The sequence below is a fragment of the Barbus barbus genome, assembly GCF_936440315.1.
Source record: "Barbus barbus genome assembly, chromosome: 25".
NCBI classification, from domain to species: domain Eukaryota; kingdom Metazoa; phylum Chordata; class Actinopteri; order Cypriniformes; family Cyprinidae; genus Barbus; species Barbus barbus.
This window is the reverse complement of record NC_136753.1, coordinates 12,639,576-12,658,753: the sequence shown is the minus strand read 5'-3', so window position 1 is coordinate 12,658,753 and position 19,178 is coordinate 12,639,576. Positions and strand designations below refer to the sequence as shown.

The 19,178-nt window shown below is 38.8% G+C and overlaps 2 protein-coding genes across 3 annotated transcripts in view; one reads left to right on the top strand and one right to left on the bottom strand.

Annotated features, from left to right (window-relative positions):
* Positions 1-1,237: 1,237 nt before the first annotated feature.
* LOC306844791 (uncharacterized protein) lies at positions 1,238-3,502 on the bottom strand (the record flags this gene model as incomplete). The annotated part of the gene is made up of 4 exons (XM_079377168.1): positions 3,243-3,502; positions 3,075-3,142; positions 1,714-1,846; positions 1,238-1,411 (listed from the first exon to the last, which is right to left on the bottom strand). The coding sequence occupies exons 1-4, from the start codon at positions 3,354-3,356 to the stop codon at positions 1,238-1,240; spliced, it is 489 nt and encodes a 162-aa protein (XP_079233294.1). The 5' UTR covers positions 3,357-3,502.
* A 2,895-nt stretch (positions 3,503-6,397) lies between these two features.
* The window catches only part of LOC306845239 (septin-9-like), a 67,019-nt gene continuing 54,238 nt past the window's right edge, over positions 6,398-19,178 (top strand). The window contains exon 1 of one of the 2 annotated variants that reach the window (XM_079377923.1): positions 6,398-6,538. Coding sequence is in view for 1 of the 2 variants with exons in the window: in XM_079377921.1 (XP_079234047.1) it covers positions 7,887-7,911 (25 nt within the window). In the remaining variant the exon portion in view is untranslated. Of the gene's footprint in view, positions 6,539-7,677; positions 7,912-19,178 lie in introns of those variants that run through there. The other variant, XM_079377921.1, reaches the window with a different exon arrangement.

Sequence of the window (19,178 nt, the reverse complement as noted above, 5' to 3'; positions counted from 1 at the left end):
CTGGTTGCAGATGAATGTGTGCTATGTCCAAAGTTGCTTACTGTTTCAAAACCAAAAACCACTGGCAGGACATTTTAAGACTTCCCTGTCCTTGGATTGGAATGTCTTGATACTGGCCATGACAGACAGTGGATACTGAGGTACCTGCCGATCACCTATCCTTTAGTAATGCTAGCTACATAACAAGCTTCATGGCTTTTAAACAGTGGCGATTTCTTTAAGACTGCAAGGGAAGCTCAGCTTCCCCTATAATGTCAAAAAATTAATGGTCAAACATGTACTATTGTGTTAACATTTTATTGATTAAAAATGCGTTAGAACACGTTCATCTCGAAGACGAGTTCGTTCAGAATCAGCTACATATAGCAGGTGACTCGATTTCCTTCTCATATATTCCCGTAGCATCAGTGTATTTGCCTGTTGAAGCCCAGCGTCCATTGACTTCTATGGAGCTGCTTTGAACAGTTTTTTTCAGTGCTTCAAAACTAGACGGTCATTGGATAAATGCTGCGATTATGTCCCGCCCCCGGACGCTCAGCGTCTCTGGGGGTGAATGGATGAGTGGGCGGGGCTGGACTCCGGGCTTCTGCGTGATGATTGGAGGGTTTGTCGAAAGACTGCATCTCCTTTTGATTGACAGCGATTGTGTCCTATAAGAAGTCGCTGATGCTGAAGCTGTTCGAGCCAGTGTTGCCAATTTAGCGACTTTTCAGACCACCCTAGTGACTTTTCAGACCACCCTAGCGACCTTTTTCCCCAAAAGTGACTACACTGTAAAACTTTTCGTTGTAAATTTACAGTATAATACTGGCAGCTGGGTTGCCAGCCACATACTGTATTTTTACAGTACTACTACTGTACACAACATTTACAGTTCTGTACTGTATTTACGAAATACAGTATTATACTGTTATATAACTTTTTTTTACAGTATTACACTGTGCTCTTTACAGGGAATACTGTAAATCCTGCTTTTATTTCAGTACTCTTGGATTTACAAAATTAAAAATATACTTTTTCATAACAGTATTCACAAAAAAATAGAGAAAATAATATTTTCTGAGTTTTAAAACATTTTATTTATTTTGAAGAAAAGACCAGGCAATTGCCTTATATGAATTTACTGGCTGAAATGCCAGCTGTAGTTTTTTTTTTTCCTTTTTCTTTTAAATATAAAACATGTAAAATGCAATTAACAATTAGCAAGTAATTCAAAATACAGTAATCTTATTTACTTTTAAAGAATGGAAAGGTTTTTCAGAAATATATTTTTTAAATGTCTTTCAGAAGAGAGGAAACCTGTGGGTTTACAGTACTGTTCTTTTTTTACACAACATGTCCAGTCTTCTTGTAAGTCACTTTTCCTTTCTTGATTTTTGATGCACATGCAGGGCTGATGTCGAGAAAGCATCTAAAAGACAGAAAAGAAAAAAAGTGAACATTATGTATGTCTAATATATATATCTAATACACATATACACACACAGCATCTCACAGAAGTGAGTTCTGTGAGACAGCACAGAGAATTGCAACACTTACGATGTGATTACATGACTACATGATAATGTTAAATATGCAATATGTCATTCAGCTCTTTAATCAACTGTATAAAATATTTGTTAAAATATACTTAAGTACTTTACAAATACTGTCAAAACAAGTTAGTGACAATTCACTCTATCATATATATATATCAATGGCAAATATGCTAACCTCAGTCGCAAGGGTGCATGCCACCTCTTCCTGATACTGGAGGTTGAAATCGTTCAATAATACAAACAGCACTGCAAGGCCAGAGACAAAGTTGGGCTGCTCAACATTTACCGCTGGTTGCTTAGAGATTGACCTGAAAATAAAAAAAGAAAGAAAATACTTCAAATAAACTATTGTGGGTTCCATTGCAGTTCTGTTTAGTTGTCTATACATAGTTCAACTCAACATAACTATTAAACTAAATCTGAAATATGTGCAGGGAAATCCCATTTACAGGATTCACAACTATAGCTGTGAACTGCATAATAATAGTATCTCATGAATGCACAGTCGAGCACAAAAGACCAATGTCAGTGTCAGGATTTTCATTAAACAATATTGCATTCCCTCAGAACACTTGGAATACATGACATGTTGCATGTGAACATTCTGTGATACTATTGTATCTTGATGCTGGTCACTATCACTGCCATTATATGGACAAGCGTGAGCAGGCTTTTTTTTTTTTAATTTGTATTATTCTCCTTTAGTGGTCCAAAAAACAAAGAAGGTCATAGGGCATTAGAACAACGCCAGGGTGCATGGAAGCATATGGGTAGCAAAATTCAATTGAAATGCAATACGTAAAATGGTGATATATTTCAATTTACATTTTCTTATACATATGCAATATTTAGTGCACATATGTATTTTATTGTATATCACATAAATTTTATTTAAATTATAAAATTTACATTTGCCATTTCCTACACTAGTTTTAATACACAAATTAAAAACATATTTTAATGCTTTATAAGTTGCAAAATGGAAATTAAAATGTATTACCCAAATTGATTAGATGTTTAACATGTCCAAGCAAAAACTGTTTTTACATCATAATACCACATGATAATTGTAATTTCAGAATGCATTCTGATCCAAAGGTGCAGTAAAAAGGTAGAAAAATTGTAATTTAAAATATCTTTTATTTTTCTTAAATGCATTGACACTTATATATAAGACGTTTCAATTGCATTTTCATTTAATACCCCATGATGAATATAAAGTCAATGTGGATTTGAAAATGCATTCGAAATGTATTTGAAAATGCAACACACCCCCGACCTGTCAATCTTTAGGCTACATCAAGGCTGGGCTTGGCAACAGGATGCACAATTGTAGAAAATATCATATGTAAATTATATAACTGAATTTACATTTTCATTTTGCACTAAACTTTGCACATATTTAGGGTAAAATGTCAATTACTAACTGAATTTGAAATTATTTCAAACTGAATTTTGCTACCCATATGCTTCCATAGCGTTAATGATGACTTAATGTTCATTTTAGGGTGTACTAAACCTTTACTGTTTACTTACCAAGAATTATAGGTTGTGTTCTCTGGCAAATGTAGAGACTGCTGGACATCAGATTGAGTGGTGAATACCTGAAACAATTTTTAAGAAGACAGCACAACCATCACTAACAGAACCAAGACATAACAAATCACATTTATTTGCAACATGCTTTAAGTAATCTCTACTTACATCTGCTTGAAGGGTAAGGCCATCTAATTTCTGCAAGTGTGGGAGCAGCTGTAGGACCATGGAAGACATGGAAGCAATCAGGAATACTACTTTTGAAATAAGCATTAGGAACATGACTATGGATTTTCATGTGCTGGCAAAATTATAACACATTAAAAAGCACGATCATAGAACTGACATTTTTTAACATGGACTACAAATGGGAAGCACTTACATTAGCACCGGATCTTCATCAGATTGTTCAGCCTGAAAAATAATAATAATAAAAAAATAATAATCAGAAGCAGGTCATGTGAATGTGTGTCTTATTTGCTATTTAAGTTGTTTTTGATTGTTGGATTAAAGGAAGGTGTGAATAAACATCTTAAAAGGGATAGTTCACTTTGAAATTAAAATTTGGTATCTATCAGCTTACCCCAAGGGCATCCAAGATGTAGGTGTCTTTTTTTCTTCAGTAGATCCAATTTTGATATGTTTAGGTCAAATCGTTCTAGCTTGTCAGTCATATAATGGCAGGTCACTGTCTCTATAAGAGGGAAAAAGAACATGCACAGAGAAATCCAAATTAAACAATTCCCCATCGTAACTACACATTGATGGCCTAAGACACGAAACGAGCGGTTTGTGAGAGAAAATGAACAGTATTTATACAGTTTTTTACCTCTTGTACACAACCATGTCCAAGTGATCTGAGTGCGCGCACGCATCCGGTGTGTGACGTGTGTGTGCGCGCTCTGGCTTAGTCCGCAAAAATAACTTTATTGCACAAATAATTAGAAAGTTATTGAACGCGGAAATATGTGAATGTGCGAATATAAAACCAATTTTACCCAAGTGAATTGCTAACTCGGGATTTAAGTTAAGTTCAACGTTCCCAAAATCAAACCATGCGTGGAAACAATGTAGAAATGTGAATGAAAAAAAGACAAGCTTACCGTATCGATACTTAGTCGAACATTAATCCATCTTCTCATGCTCCAGTCGATTAGCATCATCTCAGGCACAGGTTAGATGATTCAGATGACAAATTATCTCCGCGTCTGCTCAGGCAGCGTCGTCCATTGTTTGCTGCGTCACAGGCACTAACGCTTGAAACGCGAAACGAAGCTCACATAGCTTAAAATATACGCACAGATTCACAAACCACTGGCTTATCTTAATAACGCGAATAATTATTTTGTTCAATTAATTCCCGCTGACGAATCTAGTTTGCCTGTAATACACTGTTCACATTTCTTCTTCTTTGGTGATCACATCACATTTGAATTGAGCGCGAAATAAATATATCCCACAATGCAATGCGTTTACAGTATGGTACTGTATTACAAATTTAGCGGGCTGAAAACAGAAAACTTCTGTATATTTACAGACATTCTGTAAAATATACAGAATGCTACTGTTTTATAAAAATACAGTATAATACTGTTGGAAAATGCCTGTAAATTTACAGTAAAGTTTTACAGTGTAGCGACAAATCTAGCGACTTCTTTGACAAACCTTAGCGAGTCTCTGTGATCGCTGGTACTGCCGCAACGGCGCGAGGTCAGCGCGCACGCACCTCTTTCTCTGTTCAGTGAGCGGCTGAGAGGAGCAGCGCGTTCAGTTCAAATAGATATTATGTTGTTTCTCTAATTTTACATGCAAATATAGCCGAAATCACAGCACAGGAATTGTCTTGTCTTATCTTGTGTGTATTATTTGATTTCATCAGACGACGGCTCGATTATAAATTAGGATTTTTGTGCAGACTAACTTCTTGGAAGGGAGAGCTGGTTATGTATTCTTAAAGGGCTGCGTTTCAGTCACTATTTCATATTTATCCCGTTGACTGACAACATAAACAGTAAAATATATAAAGGAGAATAGTTTTATTGAGAATTTGGCTGCATTAAAATACAGTATGAGCACAGAGAGACAAACAAATGTAAAAGGCAATATGACGCGATGACATAATTAATGTGCTAATTAGCGCATGACGTCATCTGGCGACATTTAGCGATTTTTCAAACTGGCTTTAGCTACTTTCCATCGAAAGAAGTTGGCAACACTGATTCGAGCTCAGTCCCATAGTGGACTTTGCAAGTGTAGTCAAAAGACAAACTGCTGCAACCTATTTCTTGATATTTGCTTGGCAAAATTGCTGGCCAATTTTCATTATACGTTTCACACAATTATACACCACATTCCTTGTTTCAGTTTAACCTAATTCCCACATTTCCTCCGTCGAGTCTAATGTTTTTTTAGATCGTTTGTTCATTCATTCATTCATACAGTAGGCCAGGCGGTGAACTAGCCAGCTAGCAAACTGCACACGATGGCAGAATTTACGTATAAATAAATGGACAATTTTTATGATGTAGGCCGAAAATGAGCTTCCCCTCTTTGAAAGACCAGCAGCCGCCACTGCTTTTAAACTACTTAATATTTTAAATAATTATAAAAAAAATAGCCCCAATAAGATCAAATACATTATTATTACTAAACAAAAAATCTTTGAAAGATTCTTCCATTCATCTAATTCTTATTCTGGAGGGCCACTATCCTGCAGTGTTTAGCTCAAATTAAACAGCTCAAATCCTAATCTGAAACAACTCTTGCTGCTTTTCAGTATTACTAGAAACTTTACAAATATTGCACTGTTTTCTCTGCTATTTGCCCTTTAATCCTTTTATCCGCCCTTTAACGATGTCTCGATCGCATTTTCACTGAAGAAATGATGGCTGTCCACTGATCAAACAATTGTTAATATACTTTACAATTGCGACATCTTCTGGTCTAATACATGTAGGTGCAACAATGCTCCTTGAGTTGGTTGATAGTGTGAGCGAGGGGGTCCATAACAGTGGTGTAGTGGTGTACGCAGGTACGGCGTATTCCCACTTCTTTTATCAATCAGCATTTCGTATACCCACTTCTAAATCCCCTCTGATGGGCATCATTCAGTATCCTTCTGCACTAGCCAAATCATGACAATCTAGCATGTAACTAATCCAATCGCATGTGAATAAATGCAAATATTCCCTAAAACATCCAGAAAAGACAATGATGCGGTCAGGAACGAGACGTAAACACTCTCATGCAGTGTATGTTTCATTTATAGGCTACTCGAAGCCGGATGGCGCTCTCGCGCAGAAACGGACTGCTACTAACTTACTAGTCGCGACGTGCAAGAATCCAACTATCACTGTAGCCAAAGCTATCTCTACTGAAGCTAAGCTGATTAAAAAGAAACGCGAAGACAGTAAACACATGATTGCGCCAATATGGTTTATGTGTGTTTTTCAAGTCATCTCCAGGTAGTAAAAAAATCATCTGATTCAGAATAATGCATTGCTAATTGATAGCATTTATTACACTTGGCAATAGATAGGCTACTAGGCTATAACATATATCTTCTGCCTTATTCTGTGATAAAAGGGGGAAAAATGTAGTAACCTATATAGGCTAAACAAATCATAAAATTGCCATTAGGAATATACAGGAAAAATATGATAAATTATTGGTTATTGTCCAGCAGTGTAGGCTATTTGATTTCTCAGACAATTAAAAGCAAGAGGTAATAATTAATAAATAATAATAATAATAATCGTAATATAACCAGTCAATTAGACAAAAAAGTTATCATATTTGACATTTCTGTCCCCCTCACTTCTGAAATGATTGAGAATCACGTTTTTTTGCTTGTTTCAAATAGAGATCACAATTCTGAACAGACAACTAAAGGAAATAGCAAGTAATTTACTAGAGGTTCTGACAAAATGTCGGTTTGCAGTCTATTTATTTATTTATTTTAATTATTAATTGCACAATATGCACCTCTTCTGTGGATAATATTATTTTCATAATGATCCTTACTCAAGCAGCCGAAGTTACGTGACAGAGTGCGAATATTAGGCGACTGGCCCATTTGGGAGTGAACTAAATAGTTTTCAAGATTAGTTTTACATGTCACCATTTATGACGCAGGTCGTTCATCCTTTGCCGGGCCGTTTAAAATATTAATAAAACATTATAATAATAAAAAAGGGGGTATAAATTAAGAGTAGGCTATACCCACTTCTCCAGGCACTAGCCTACTACATCACTGACCCATAGGTCTGTAAATGTTACAAAAACCTTTCTCCCGAGCATCAAAAAGTGTTGATCCTCCATTGTTGCATCAATATGGCACTGTTTTTCTCTTTTGCATTTTGTTATTCAAGCCCCATATCTGGAGTCTAATTATGCTGCCTTATGAACTCTGATTTTATTTAATTGTATGCATTAAGTGAATTAAGTCATAAGTCATTAAGTTGATAAAAAAACCCTTGAAACAAAAACAGGGAATTGCTTGCGAGCCACCAAAGTCGTCTTGCAGTAGAGTAGACTATGTGTAAAAAAAAAAAAAAAAAGCGCGCTCCTGGCAGATGTGAGCCTATGCGCGCGCCCTAAATACAGTCACGCGTCACGCTCTCTTTGACAAGTAGAAGATGCACGCTGGCGCCCTGCAAACCTGAACAACAAGATCAGCGCGCGGATTACACGTCAACCGATAACTGGACGCCAAGGCATTCGTTGTCTACATAGTAAAAAAAAAAAAATAATCAGATTTACGTTGAATAAAACATTTGCATTGTGTGTCTTTAAAGTGGATATTTATTAAAGATGAAGAAAACTACTTCGCATCAAGGTAAGACTTTCATTATTAGTAGTGGCATACAAGTATAAGTTGTAAAAGATTTACGTCGTGGTTTTTGAGTAATGGTGAAAAATTGGACCACAATTTATATTTATATTTTTCTTTCTTTCTTTCTTTCTTTCTTTCTTTCTTTCTTTCTTTCTTTCTTTCTTTCTTTCTTTCTTTCTTTCGAGCTTGTGTTTTAAAGTAATTACTATCACTAGGTTCTCTTCCTTCACTTTATCCTGGGGGTTTCTTACAATCTGAGAGCTCTATTAATATACTCAGGCATGAGGCCAGCTAACCTCTATTCCTAAATGCAGAAGTCACTTAAATGGTAGGTGAAAATAGAGCCACATCTGTCAGATCACGTTGAACCAATGTTGACCATATAGGCCTATATATATATATATATATATATATATATATATATATATAAGGACTTTTACAATACCTCATACATACATGTGTATCTCTGAATATGAAAGTAAGATACAAAAGAAATATATATATATTTTTTTTTTTATGAAAGCAGCCTATTTCAGTTTACAGTCTGTTCTTGACTTTTAGTGATACAACTAAAAGGACTCTACTATGCATGTTATAGCCTATATGAAAAGCTGAATATTCTGGTCCTGCTTACAAAACGATGTCAATGGCAGTTATTGTTAAATACATAAATGGACGGTCAGGCTACTAGTGGCTGGCTTATATATATACACATTAAGTCACTCAGTCCTGAGTACATCTTTTACATTGTTAAAATTGCCAGAAGGAGATGCAGTGGTCTAGTTATGGTTGTTTCAGGAACACAAATGATATAAAACTTTTGTAAAAAAGAACTTTGTAAAAAGAATTTGGGTCATGAAATCAGAGATATGCTTAAGCAATTTTTTAATGCTGGAATTTATGCAAATCACATTTGACTTATCTGCAAAGCTATAAAACAGAGTGATATGTGACAAAATGTTTAACCTGGAGATTTTCACAGAATTATTTCCTGCTGTCAAAAGCAGCTACAGAAGTTCAGTTCCTCCTATGAATTATATTCATAAGATAATAATGAAAAGCATAATGTTATAGTTTACATATCAGCAATGGAATTTGTTAATAAGAATACGTTAGGTGCTCTTCTATCAACAGAAGAATGGCATTCCTTTATAATGATGTTTAAAAATGTTTATTGGGTTTAATATTTTTGAATAATAAAAATCTCCTACACATGCAGGTTTTATGTTTTATCAAGCAGTTGCTTTGCTTGTCTTCACATCTGAGACTGAGGAACTTCACTTACTGCTTTGCAAGACTGGAATTAACTTTCTAACAGGAAGTGATTCATAACTTATTAGCTCTATGTAGTCCCTTTCCACTGCTATGAGCTAGTTTTCCTGGAATGCCATTTTTGCTATACGGTTATGCAGTCTAGACTTAATGAAAATAATTATTTATTCATGAATACTCTATTTATTTGCACTCGTGTCTACATAATTTTTTTCATCCACTCTCTCTTGCTATGACATCATATGCTGCTGGGCCATAGGCTGTATATAAATAGCTCATAGGAATTGTGCAGCTAATGTGTGATGTCATGACTGAAAAAGCTTTTGAACAGATGGGGAAAAACAGGCCATGTTGTAATTGTTTTTTTGCTGATGGTAAGTCATTAGGCATGAACATTTAGCCAAACTCACAAATTACTTGTCAAAGCACTGATCCTGAAACCCTGGTGCCATTTTTCCTGGAGCCTTAATTAATTTCTGACCCGTACCCTGCCATAAAATGTTCTTTACATTGGCTCTAATTAAATTAACACACTCTTTTTTGTGATTATTTGTGATAATAAACATATGAGAGATCATGAAAGAGTGGCTCCATCAAATAAATTTCAGGATCAGTGCTTTGACAAGTAATTTGTGAGTTTGTCATAGATGTTTAAGCAGAACACATAACAATGCCCTTTGGTAGTTTTCATTGATGTCATATATGCCCTGATCATCAGAAATGATTCATTTAGAAAATAACTCACATTACTAATTAAAATAATTAATTAGAAATTTGAGTTACTGAGATAAAGTGAGAAGTATTTAGCGACCTGCTCCATTTTGTAGCAAATTAGCTCAAAAGGGAAATATTTATTTATAATGAATAATAACTGGTTATAATTAATCATGAATATTTAGATCAGATCTTAGAATTGTAGCATAATCAATATTACAATGATTTAATCTGTTTGTCTACCGACAGTATAATCATTTATCAATTCTAGGAAAGATTATTTTCCTGGCCAAGAAAGAAAAACTTTCCTACTTCATACAGTACTAGCATTAACTTAGCATGTAGCAAGATCAACATTCAGTGACTCCGAATTGTGAGCAGCACACAGAGGCAATCAATTGGGAATATAATGAATTTAATAAATGAAACTACAGCTAACATAAAACTAGACTAAGCAAAACCCATATATACAGAATAAGGGAAAGTAAGGAAAGAGAGAGAGAGAGAGAGAGAGAGAGAGAGAGAGAGAAGAAACACAGAATGGCAGTATTTAGCATCGATTAACCACAACCTAGTGAGAATCATCAGAGAATCAAAAATCACCTTAACAAAGGGGCCCAAACTTAGACCCGCATCTAACTAGTTGGAAACGGTTACTTGCAATGGCTTTGTTGTTGAACAAGAGTCCGGATGCGGTAGAAAACAGAGGTTCTTGATGAGTTCAGTAGGAGTGAGCTGGAGGCTTTCGTCTGGTTCTTCTGAAGATTGTAGGGTCCACAGCAAATTGACGAAGTTACTTGAGGATAAAACTGCCAGAAGGTCCGACTCAAGGGTGATGAGTCTTGGAAAGTGTCTCAAAGGGAATGAGCAATGATGGGTTTGGGTTAGGGCCTTTTAACGGTCCCTGGTCACACCCATCTTTGGCAGATTGACCAATGTAGAGGTGTGAATTTTGAGCGGGAGAGGTTCCTTTGTATAGTTAATTGATAGTTATGTAACTCTCAAGGTCCTGCTTAGTGCTTTCATATTTAGAGTTGTGTGCTCTGCCAAAAGCTGTGGCCAAATCTGTGGAGTCTGAGTTTATCTCAGTCCTGCTTCTGCAGTAGATTTATACATTTGCAATTTGAATATGCTCAAAGAAAGACAGATTTCGCAAACTGCATTATATTTACTAACAACATAACAACTGCAATTCTGGCTGGTCTGCATTCAGTTAGTCTGTTTCTTTAGATGTAAGAGGTAACTGAATTTGGAAACCTATTCAGCTTGATTGAATTAATTTCAGTTTGGTAATGTTTTAAAACATTAGGTATCATGAATTAACAATGAATAATAATTGTTACAGCATTTATTAATCTGTATTAATCATTTACTAATATACCTAATGCTAATGTACTGTTGATTAAATAAACGCTAATTAAATGTTAGCCTTGAACCTTAAACTGTTATTTCAGATTTATTTTGTATACTACTAATTGTAAATTACTTGATGACATATGTAAATAAATATGTCAGAAACACTGCAATTAAATGAAGTGTCATTTGATAGTTCTGAACTCTTTCAAGGTTATAGTCATAATTATTGCCTAACGTCAAAGAATCTTTAACAGGTGACATTTACATGCAAGATGGAAAAGATGGGAATTTTTCCTCCATATGTTTTTCTCTAGGCCACGATCACTCCATACCCAACCCCCCCACCCCCTCACATACTATTTTTTATAAAAAAAATTGTCAGGACCCATTTAACGCTGCAAGTTAAGGGAGAATACATAATACAGAGGGAGAAACTTCCTCCCTCTCATCCTAGAATACATATGCCTCTCTTATTACATTTGGTGACCATCAGGCCAAGTGTTTTATTATTAGACTTTTGGAAATGTGGAACATTTGGCAGCCATCAGACGGAGGACAGAGTTTGCACTAATCACAAGCCTCACTATTCATTAGTGGTAGGGTATCAGTGAGTTGGCATTTGGTGGCCAAAAGAAGGTTGTCCAAATGGGTCAAGAGAAGAAGTGACACACAGACCATGATCTAGGAAAAAAGACTGTGACTTTAAAGAATATGCTGCATTTTGAAGAAATTCCTAGTCTTTGTCCACATTTCCTGTCCACACATAAAGTCCTGTTTACTGAATCACCCCATCACATTCTTTTTGGTTCTACCATGACATCACACTTTTTTTCATTTATGTCTTATTTTTTTTCTGACTACTTCCTCTGCTCCTCTGCAAGAATTGCTGCCCTGTGGCACTGCCATCAGAGCTGGCGAGTCTGGTGATTAAACAGTACTTTCTTATATAACAAAATGTACATGTTTGAGTCATGCTTGTAGGTTAGAGTGTTTGGGGCTGTAAGGCATGCACCCTTTATATACACTGATGCTGTGCTATTTGTGGATTTATCTACATCTCTGTTTTTTGCATGGATGCTTTTGCACACGTGTCTGTGTCCATCTGCTTTCCTGAAAAAGAAAGAAAAAACACAAGCATGTGTGTGTGCCTGCACATGTGTGTTTACGGGATGTTCATTCATGCAAGAGGAATGTGCTTGGATAACAGGCTGCAGGAGATTGTGTTGTGTGTATGTATGAATCAGGCTTGATGGCAGTGCTGAAAGGTATGGCAGAGTTCTCCTCTGTCTCTTTCATGGACTGATAAAAGCTTGGGGCCTTCCCTATTTTTCCCATCCACTGCTCATCCAGCACAGCCAGAATATGACTGTAAAAATATCCCTGTTACTGTGGCATTAATTCCAATGGCATGTTATGTTCAGTGTTAAGGAAGCTGCAGCAGGCAGACAGTTTTAAAGGGGACCTATTATGCCCCTTTTTACAAGATGTAAAATATGTCTCTGATATCCCCCGAGTGTATATGTGAAGTTTTAGCTCAAAATACCCCACAGATAATTTTTTATAGCTTGTTAAAATTTTCACTTTTAGGGTATGAGCCCAAACGTGCTGATTTGAGTATGTTGCTTTAAATGCGAGTGAGCTCTTGCTCCAGGAGAAGAGGGTGGACTTCAAGAGCTCAAGCTCAGCATTAGCAGTGCTAGCTTTTGCAAATAAACATTCCCCTATTAATACAAGCTTTTTATCTTTACAGAAAACTACTCAGTTTCAAAGGTAGTCGTCTGATTATGATGTGCATAATAAATTCCCGTTTATTAATTACACAGACAGGAGCACTGTGGGATAAAAATAACAACATAGCTGGTCTGATGCTATAAAAATAGCGAGCTCTAGAATTAACTCCTAGACTTGAGTGAGCTCAGGAGCGGATTCATAGACTGGAGATGGTTCTGGAGTGGACTCTGAGGGCTCCCGGACTGGAGTGGGCTCTGGTGTGGACTCTAAAGGCTCCTGGATTGGAGGGGGTTCTGAAGTGGACTCTGAAGTGGCCCATGCACACAAAACAGCCATGAGGTGAAAGGCAAAGACGGCCTTCTTAATTATGGCAGCAGTAGTGAAATCCAGCAGCGTTGTAGTAACCTCTGAGACCACCGGAGGACCACCAGACTTGGGACCACAGGAATTGGGTCCTCCAGGACCACCGGACTTTGGACCACCAGAATTGGGTCCTTAAGGACCGCCGTAGTCGGGTTCTCCAGGGCCACCAGACTTGGGACCACCGGAGTCAGGTCCTTCAGGACCACCAGACGTGGGACCACTGGAGTTATGTCCTCCAGGTCCACTGGCCTTGAGACCGCTGGAGTCGACTTTGCTGCCCTCCTCCTTCTCGACCTTCGTTTCTGAGACAGAGACAAAGAAGCCCCATTGTGGCAGATTCGGCCTTCTGCAGGGGGTCTGCCATGCATGGGCACTGACTGACATGTGGTAACTGAGATAGTCAATGAAACACCAATAATCGAGAGTCTTAAGTCCTCCCATCTCCCAGAGAGGCAAGGGGTTATCAAGGCATTCACTGAAGTATCGCAAAGCTCCAGCCCCACTGCCATGGTCCAAAACGTCTGAGCTAGGCATAATGTTGACATAATGCCCTGTTGACATAATGTTGCCAACATCTGAAGACGTGCCCTCCGCTCCCTCTTAGAAGCTGGAAGAAGAATCTGAATGCCCATGGTCCAAAAAGAAATCAGAGAAACACTGCCCAATTGCTGGATCTAACTTTGGTGTCAATATTCTGTAACGGAATTACTTGTGGAAAACATTGAAGATCCAAGTGCCGTTTTAATAATCCAAAAACAAAGATCCAAAACAGGGTAACAGGCAGAAAGCAAAGGCAAAAAGTCATCCACAACAAGGCAGAAAAAAAAAATACTGACGTAAACAAGGGTTAACAGAATATGGTGTATATATAGCTGGAAACAATGAGAACTAATAGACAGAGCAAAGGGTCTGAAAATGAAGTCCAGAACAAACAAACTATAACCCAGAAGGAGTGCCCCCTGGTGGCTGATATGGACACTCCAGCAGATGGCTGTGACATTGGTATTAAAAAAAACATATATATATAGGCATGGTCAGAATTATTGGCATCCTTGGTAAATATGACCAAAGAAGGCTGTGAAAATTAATCTGCATTGTTAATCCTTTTGATCTTTTATTTTAAAAATTCACAACAATCTAACCTTTCAGTGGATAATAAGAATTTAAAATGGGAGGAAATATCATTATGAAATAAATGTTTTTCTCTAATACACATTGGCCACAACTAACGATATCCTTTTATTCATTATTGTTTGAAACCTCCATTTGCCAGTTTAACAGCTCTAAATGTTCTCCTATAATGCCTGATGAGGTTAGAGAACACATGATAAGAGATCAGAGACCATTCCTTCATCCAGAATCTCTCCAGATCCTTCAGATTCACAGCTCCATGACGGTGCTTCTTCTCTTCAGTTTCTCTCATTTTCTACAGGCTTCAGGTCAGTTTCAGGAACCAGCTTCATCCACAGTTTTGAACACTAGTTTGTGAACCCAGGTGGCTGTCACATATCTCTGTGTTTGGCAGCTCTTCACTTATGCGGGGCCCATCACAGACACCTTCCCTATGTAGTACTTCCTTTTAATAAGTCCATAGGTTGTTTCTCCACATGTCAAATCCCTTTTGGGTAGGATGTGGTCTTCGTAGTGTCCTTTCCCCACTTGGGGAAACAGATGCTTTCCTAAAGTTCACAATCAGGACTTTTGAACTGTTTTATTTATTCTTACTTCTCAGAATGAGAAAAAGCTCTGGCTGAGATGACCTCTGCCTTATATGGCGGCTCTCTTGTATGTTGGAGAGTGAGGTCATAAGTCTTGGGCATTGCAAAGTTACGAAGAGGAGAGGTGCATTTGGTTATGACACTCTGGGCTTGTTAATATTTGTGTCCCTCATGGACTTGTAATGGAGCTCAGCAGCTGTGGCGTTTAGTATAGAGACCCCTAGTCCTAGACTTTGACACAACGTCGAAGTGACTGACTGAAAGGGAACGCCTCGTTTGCGTATGGTCACCCTCATTCACTGATGGAGGGAACAGAGTCCCTTATGCCACAACTCTGAACTGCCTCTGAGTGGGTTGAGATGCTTTGTTAAACCACTGATGTCACCATAGTCTATATTAACAACAGCCTTCTCATTCTATGTGTCTCGGATTTCATCAAAAATATCTTAATTTTAATGATCAAAGGTCTTGCAGGTTTGGAACGACATTACGTAATTAATGAATTTTCTTTTGTTGTGTGAACTATCCATTTAAGAAAAGTCTGGTGAGAATTAGCAAGTGAATTTTATGCCACTCCACCAGATATAAAAGGACCCATCTTGCTCCACTCATTCAGATTTGTTCTTTGGAGCCGAGAAGTCAGGGTACAAATTTCTCTCTCCATTCACCTTGTATACAGTGTTGCATTCTACACCACTTCTCTTCTCGTCTTGCGCATCTAAGTGTAGAGAGCTTCCATGGGAGTTTCAGCACCTGAAAGATCAGAAATCCTCTAAAGTTCAGGACACAACAAGCCAACTTTGGACCTTTTTGTACAGATATCAGAAGGTTCCCAGCATAAGGAACAAGCATACAGTTTATTTTTAATGGCATCCCGGATCATGTCAGGGGATTGTTTGTGTGAGATTGATGGAGATTTATTGTGTGCACACAGGGACCTGGTGCTTGAGCACCTCAGCTGATCGTGACTTTAGGTCAGCTGGGAGAAGAGAAAACTCTCCCTGTGCAGAGCATCTCTTTTCTCGGCATGGAGTTGGACTCAGTCACTATAACAGGCCATTCAGTGCTGGCCTGACTGAATTGGTTCAGGGGAAGAATCATGGATCAACTGAAGCAATTTCAGAGGGTCGTGGTGTCAGGGGTCCGGGCCCTGTGTTTCTCCCTCTCGCCACCAGAGGTCGCCATCTCCCTTCCTTCTGGACTCAATTCACTGGACTCCACTCACCTGTCACTCATTACACCCTCAGTTGTTCCCCATTGTCTGCACATGGGGTTTGTTTTGTTATTTGTGCCATGTGCTCATGTCTATTCTCTCACTCCTCCCCTCTCGTTACCTCATCATTGATTCATTTGCCCCAGCTGTTTTCCTGATTGCCTTTCCCTATTTAGGCTCCCTGTGTTTTCTGTTCTGGGCTTGTTCGTCTCACATATGTACCTGGTTATGCTTGTGAGGTCTGTCTACCCTGTACCAAGTTTGTGTCCTGTTTTCAGTAGTTGTTACTCTGTCTTTTTCCCTTTCGGGGTGGTTTCATTTGTGTTTTTGTTTATTTTGTGATAAAAGAAACACTGTTTGCCAGCATTTGAGTCTTCGTCTCTCCCCACCCGTGACATGTGGGGCATATGGTGCCCTTGGTAGCAGTTACCCTGCTCAGGTTGATGCATATGAGACTTCTTAAGCATAAGTAGATATCACGCCGATCTGTTGCTAGACTTTCATGTGTTGGACAAACCTTGTTTTTCTATGGGCAAGGGGAATAATAATATTCCCTGAGAATAAGTGTTAAGGCATTTTGTTGTCACAACAGATGTGTCCAGTATAGTCTGGGTCATTGTATGCAACAGGCAAGCAGCCCTAGGACCCTGGCATATCAACAGCCTAGAGTTGCTGGCTGTACTGCTGGCCCTGAGGAGGTTTTGACCATTGACTCAGGACAGAAATTGTGGGTCTGGACAGACAACACAGAAATGGTGCCATATATAAATCACTAGGGCAGTATCCGTTCTTGTCACAGGTCACAAAAATCAACAAATATCTCCTCCTTTGGAGTCAGCAGTGACTGAAGTCACAGTGTGCCACTCATATTCCAGATGACCTCAGTCACACAGCTAATGTGTTTTTGTGACAAGTGATTCAGTTCGTGGAGACTCCATTCCCAAGTGGTCCAACTGATTTGGAGTTGATTCGGCAAGGTGCAGGTAGACCTCTTTGCTTCCCAGGAATCCTCCCATTGCCCCTTGTGGTATTCCTTGACCGAGTCTCCACTTGGCATAGATGCTCTGACACATAACTTTCCCCAGAGCGTGTGCAAGTCTGCGTTTCCCCCAGTGAGCTTGATTGTACAGACACTGTACAAAGCCAGGGAGGATGGTCTTGCTGGTTGCCCACCCAGACTTTGCTCCTGGAACTCTCATTCCTCGTGACATACCCTCCTTGGAGAATCCTCGAGAAAGATTTATCAGGGGCAGGACATGATTTAGCACCCACATCCAGACCCCTGGAACCTCCACGTCTGGCTCCTGAGTGGGATGCGAAAAACCTGAATGGTCTATTACCAGTGGTAATAGACACTATCACTCAAGCCACAGCTCCCTCTGCGAGGCAGCTGCATACGTTCAAGTGGCATTTTTCTCTGCAGGAAAGGCAGAAGAGGCGGTTATACCCCTCCACCTTGAAAGTCTATACTAGCTGTGTTGTTTTCTCCTGTTCACTAGCGAACAGCGCCTCTCTAACAGACATGTGGAGAGTGGCAGGTTGGGCCACACACAACTCCTTTGCGAGATTTTATAATCTCTGGTTTTAGCTAGCTTTGTCCTAAGTGTTGGTTGGCATAAACAGGTAAAACTTTGGGCAACTGGCCGGGTGTTTACCTTGCATACTGTGCCTTTCCCCTCTCTGAGGTGATAACTGTGCTCTTATTATCCAGGTGAGTTTCCAGTGTTCCTTAACCCTAGGTACTCTCTTACTTACTTGCAGAGGAATTCACTATTTTACTATTGCAATTCACTACTGCAAGAAGATGGGCATAACCCCTATTTTTGGGTTAAGTGCTCCACATTTCCCTAGTGGTAATGTATTTTCCACTTTTTGCTACCATTCTATATGGCTGTAGCAGTCCTCTGTTTTCAGGCAGGTACTACTACAGAGACCTCTTTCTATTTGTGGTACTTCCTGGTTGGTAAGTACATGTGAATGTTTTCTACGTTAACCTCCCTTCAAGCAGGATGTGGTTTCCACAGTTTTCTTTTCTCCAACATAGGGAAAATAATTCTTCCCCAGAGCAATCTTTGGGTCTGCACAGCTGTAAGTTTTTATTGTTAAGAAAACAAAAAGGTCAAGAATCGGCTAAAGTAACCTATTCCCATTGAAAGTATGATATATACCTCCCAATATAGGGGGCTATGGAAACTTACTTGGGGCATTTGAAAGGTTACAACATGGCCTGAATGCATACACTTGTTATTAGGCATGCAGCAACTTGCTTGCATCTGCACTACCAAACCTCGTAACACAGTTCAACTGGCTGTGGCGTTTAGTTTAGGGCTTGGCTGTCCAAACTCGGTCCTGGAGGGCCGGTGTCCTGCAGAGTTTAGCTCCAACTTGCCTCAACACACCTGCATGGAAGTTTCTAGTATGCCTAGTAAGAGCTTGATTAGCTGCTTCAGGTGTGTTTAATTAGGGTTGGAGCTAAACTCTGCAGGACACCGGCCCTCCAGGACTGAGTTTGGGACAAGCCCTGGTTTAGGGTCCCCTAGTGTCACTACATTGACACAACATTGAGTGACTGAGAGATAGGGAATGTCTTGGTCACTACTGTAACCTCCGTCCCATGATGGAGGGAATGAGATGTGTCCCTCCTGCCACAACACTGAACTACCTGCTGAAATGGTTGGACATTTTCTTTGTTCCTCAGCAGAAAACTGAATGAGTGGAGCAAGCAGGTTCCTTTTATACCTGCATGTCCTGGAGAGCAGCATGCAAATTCACTTCTCATTGGCCTTTTCTGAAGTATCAGAGGTGTTTGGAGTTCTTAAGTGCGACCCCAAGTGTCATTGAAACAAGTTACAACAGTAACCCAGACATGATCGCCTGCATGTTTTGTTTGTTTGTTTGTTTGT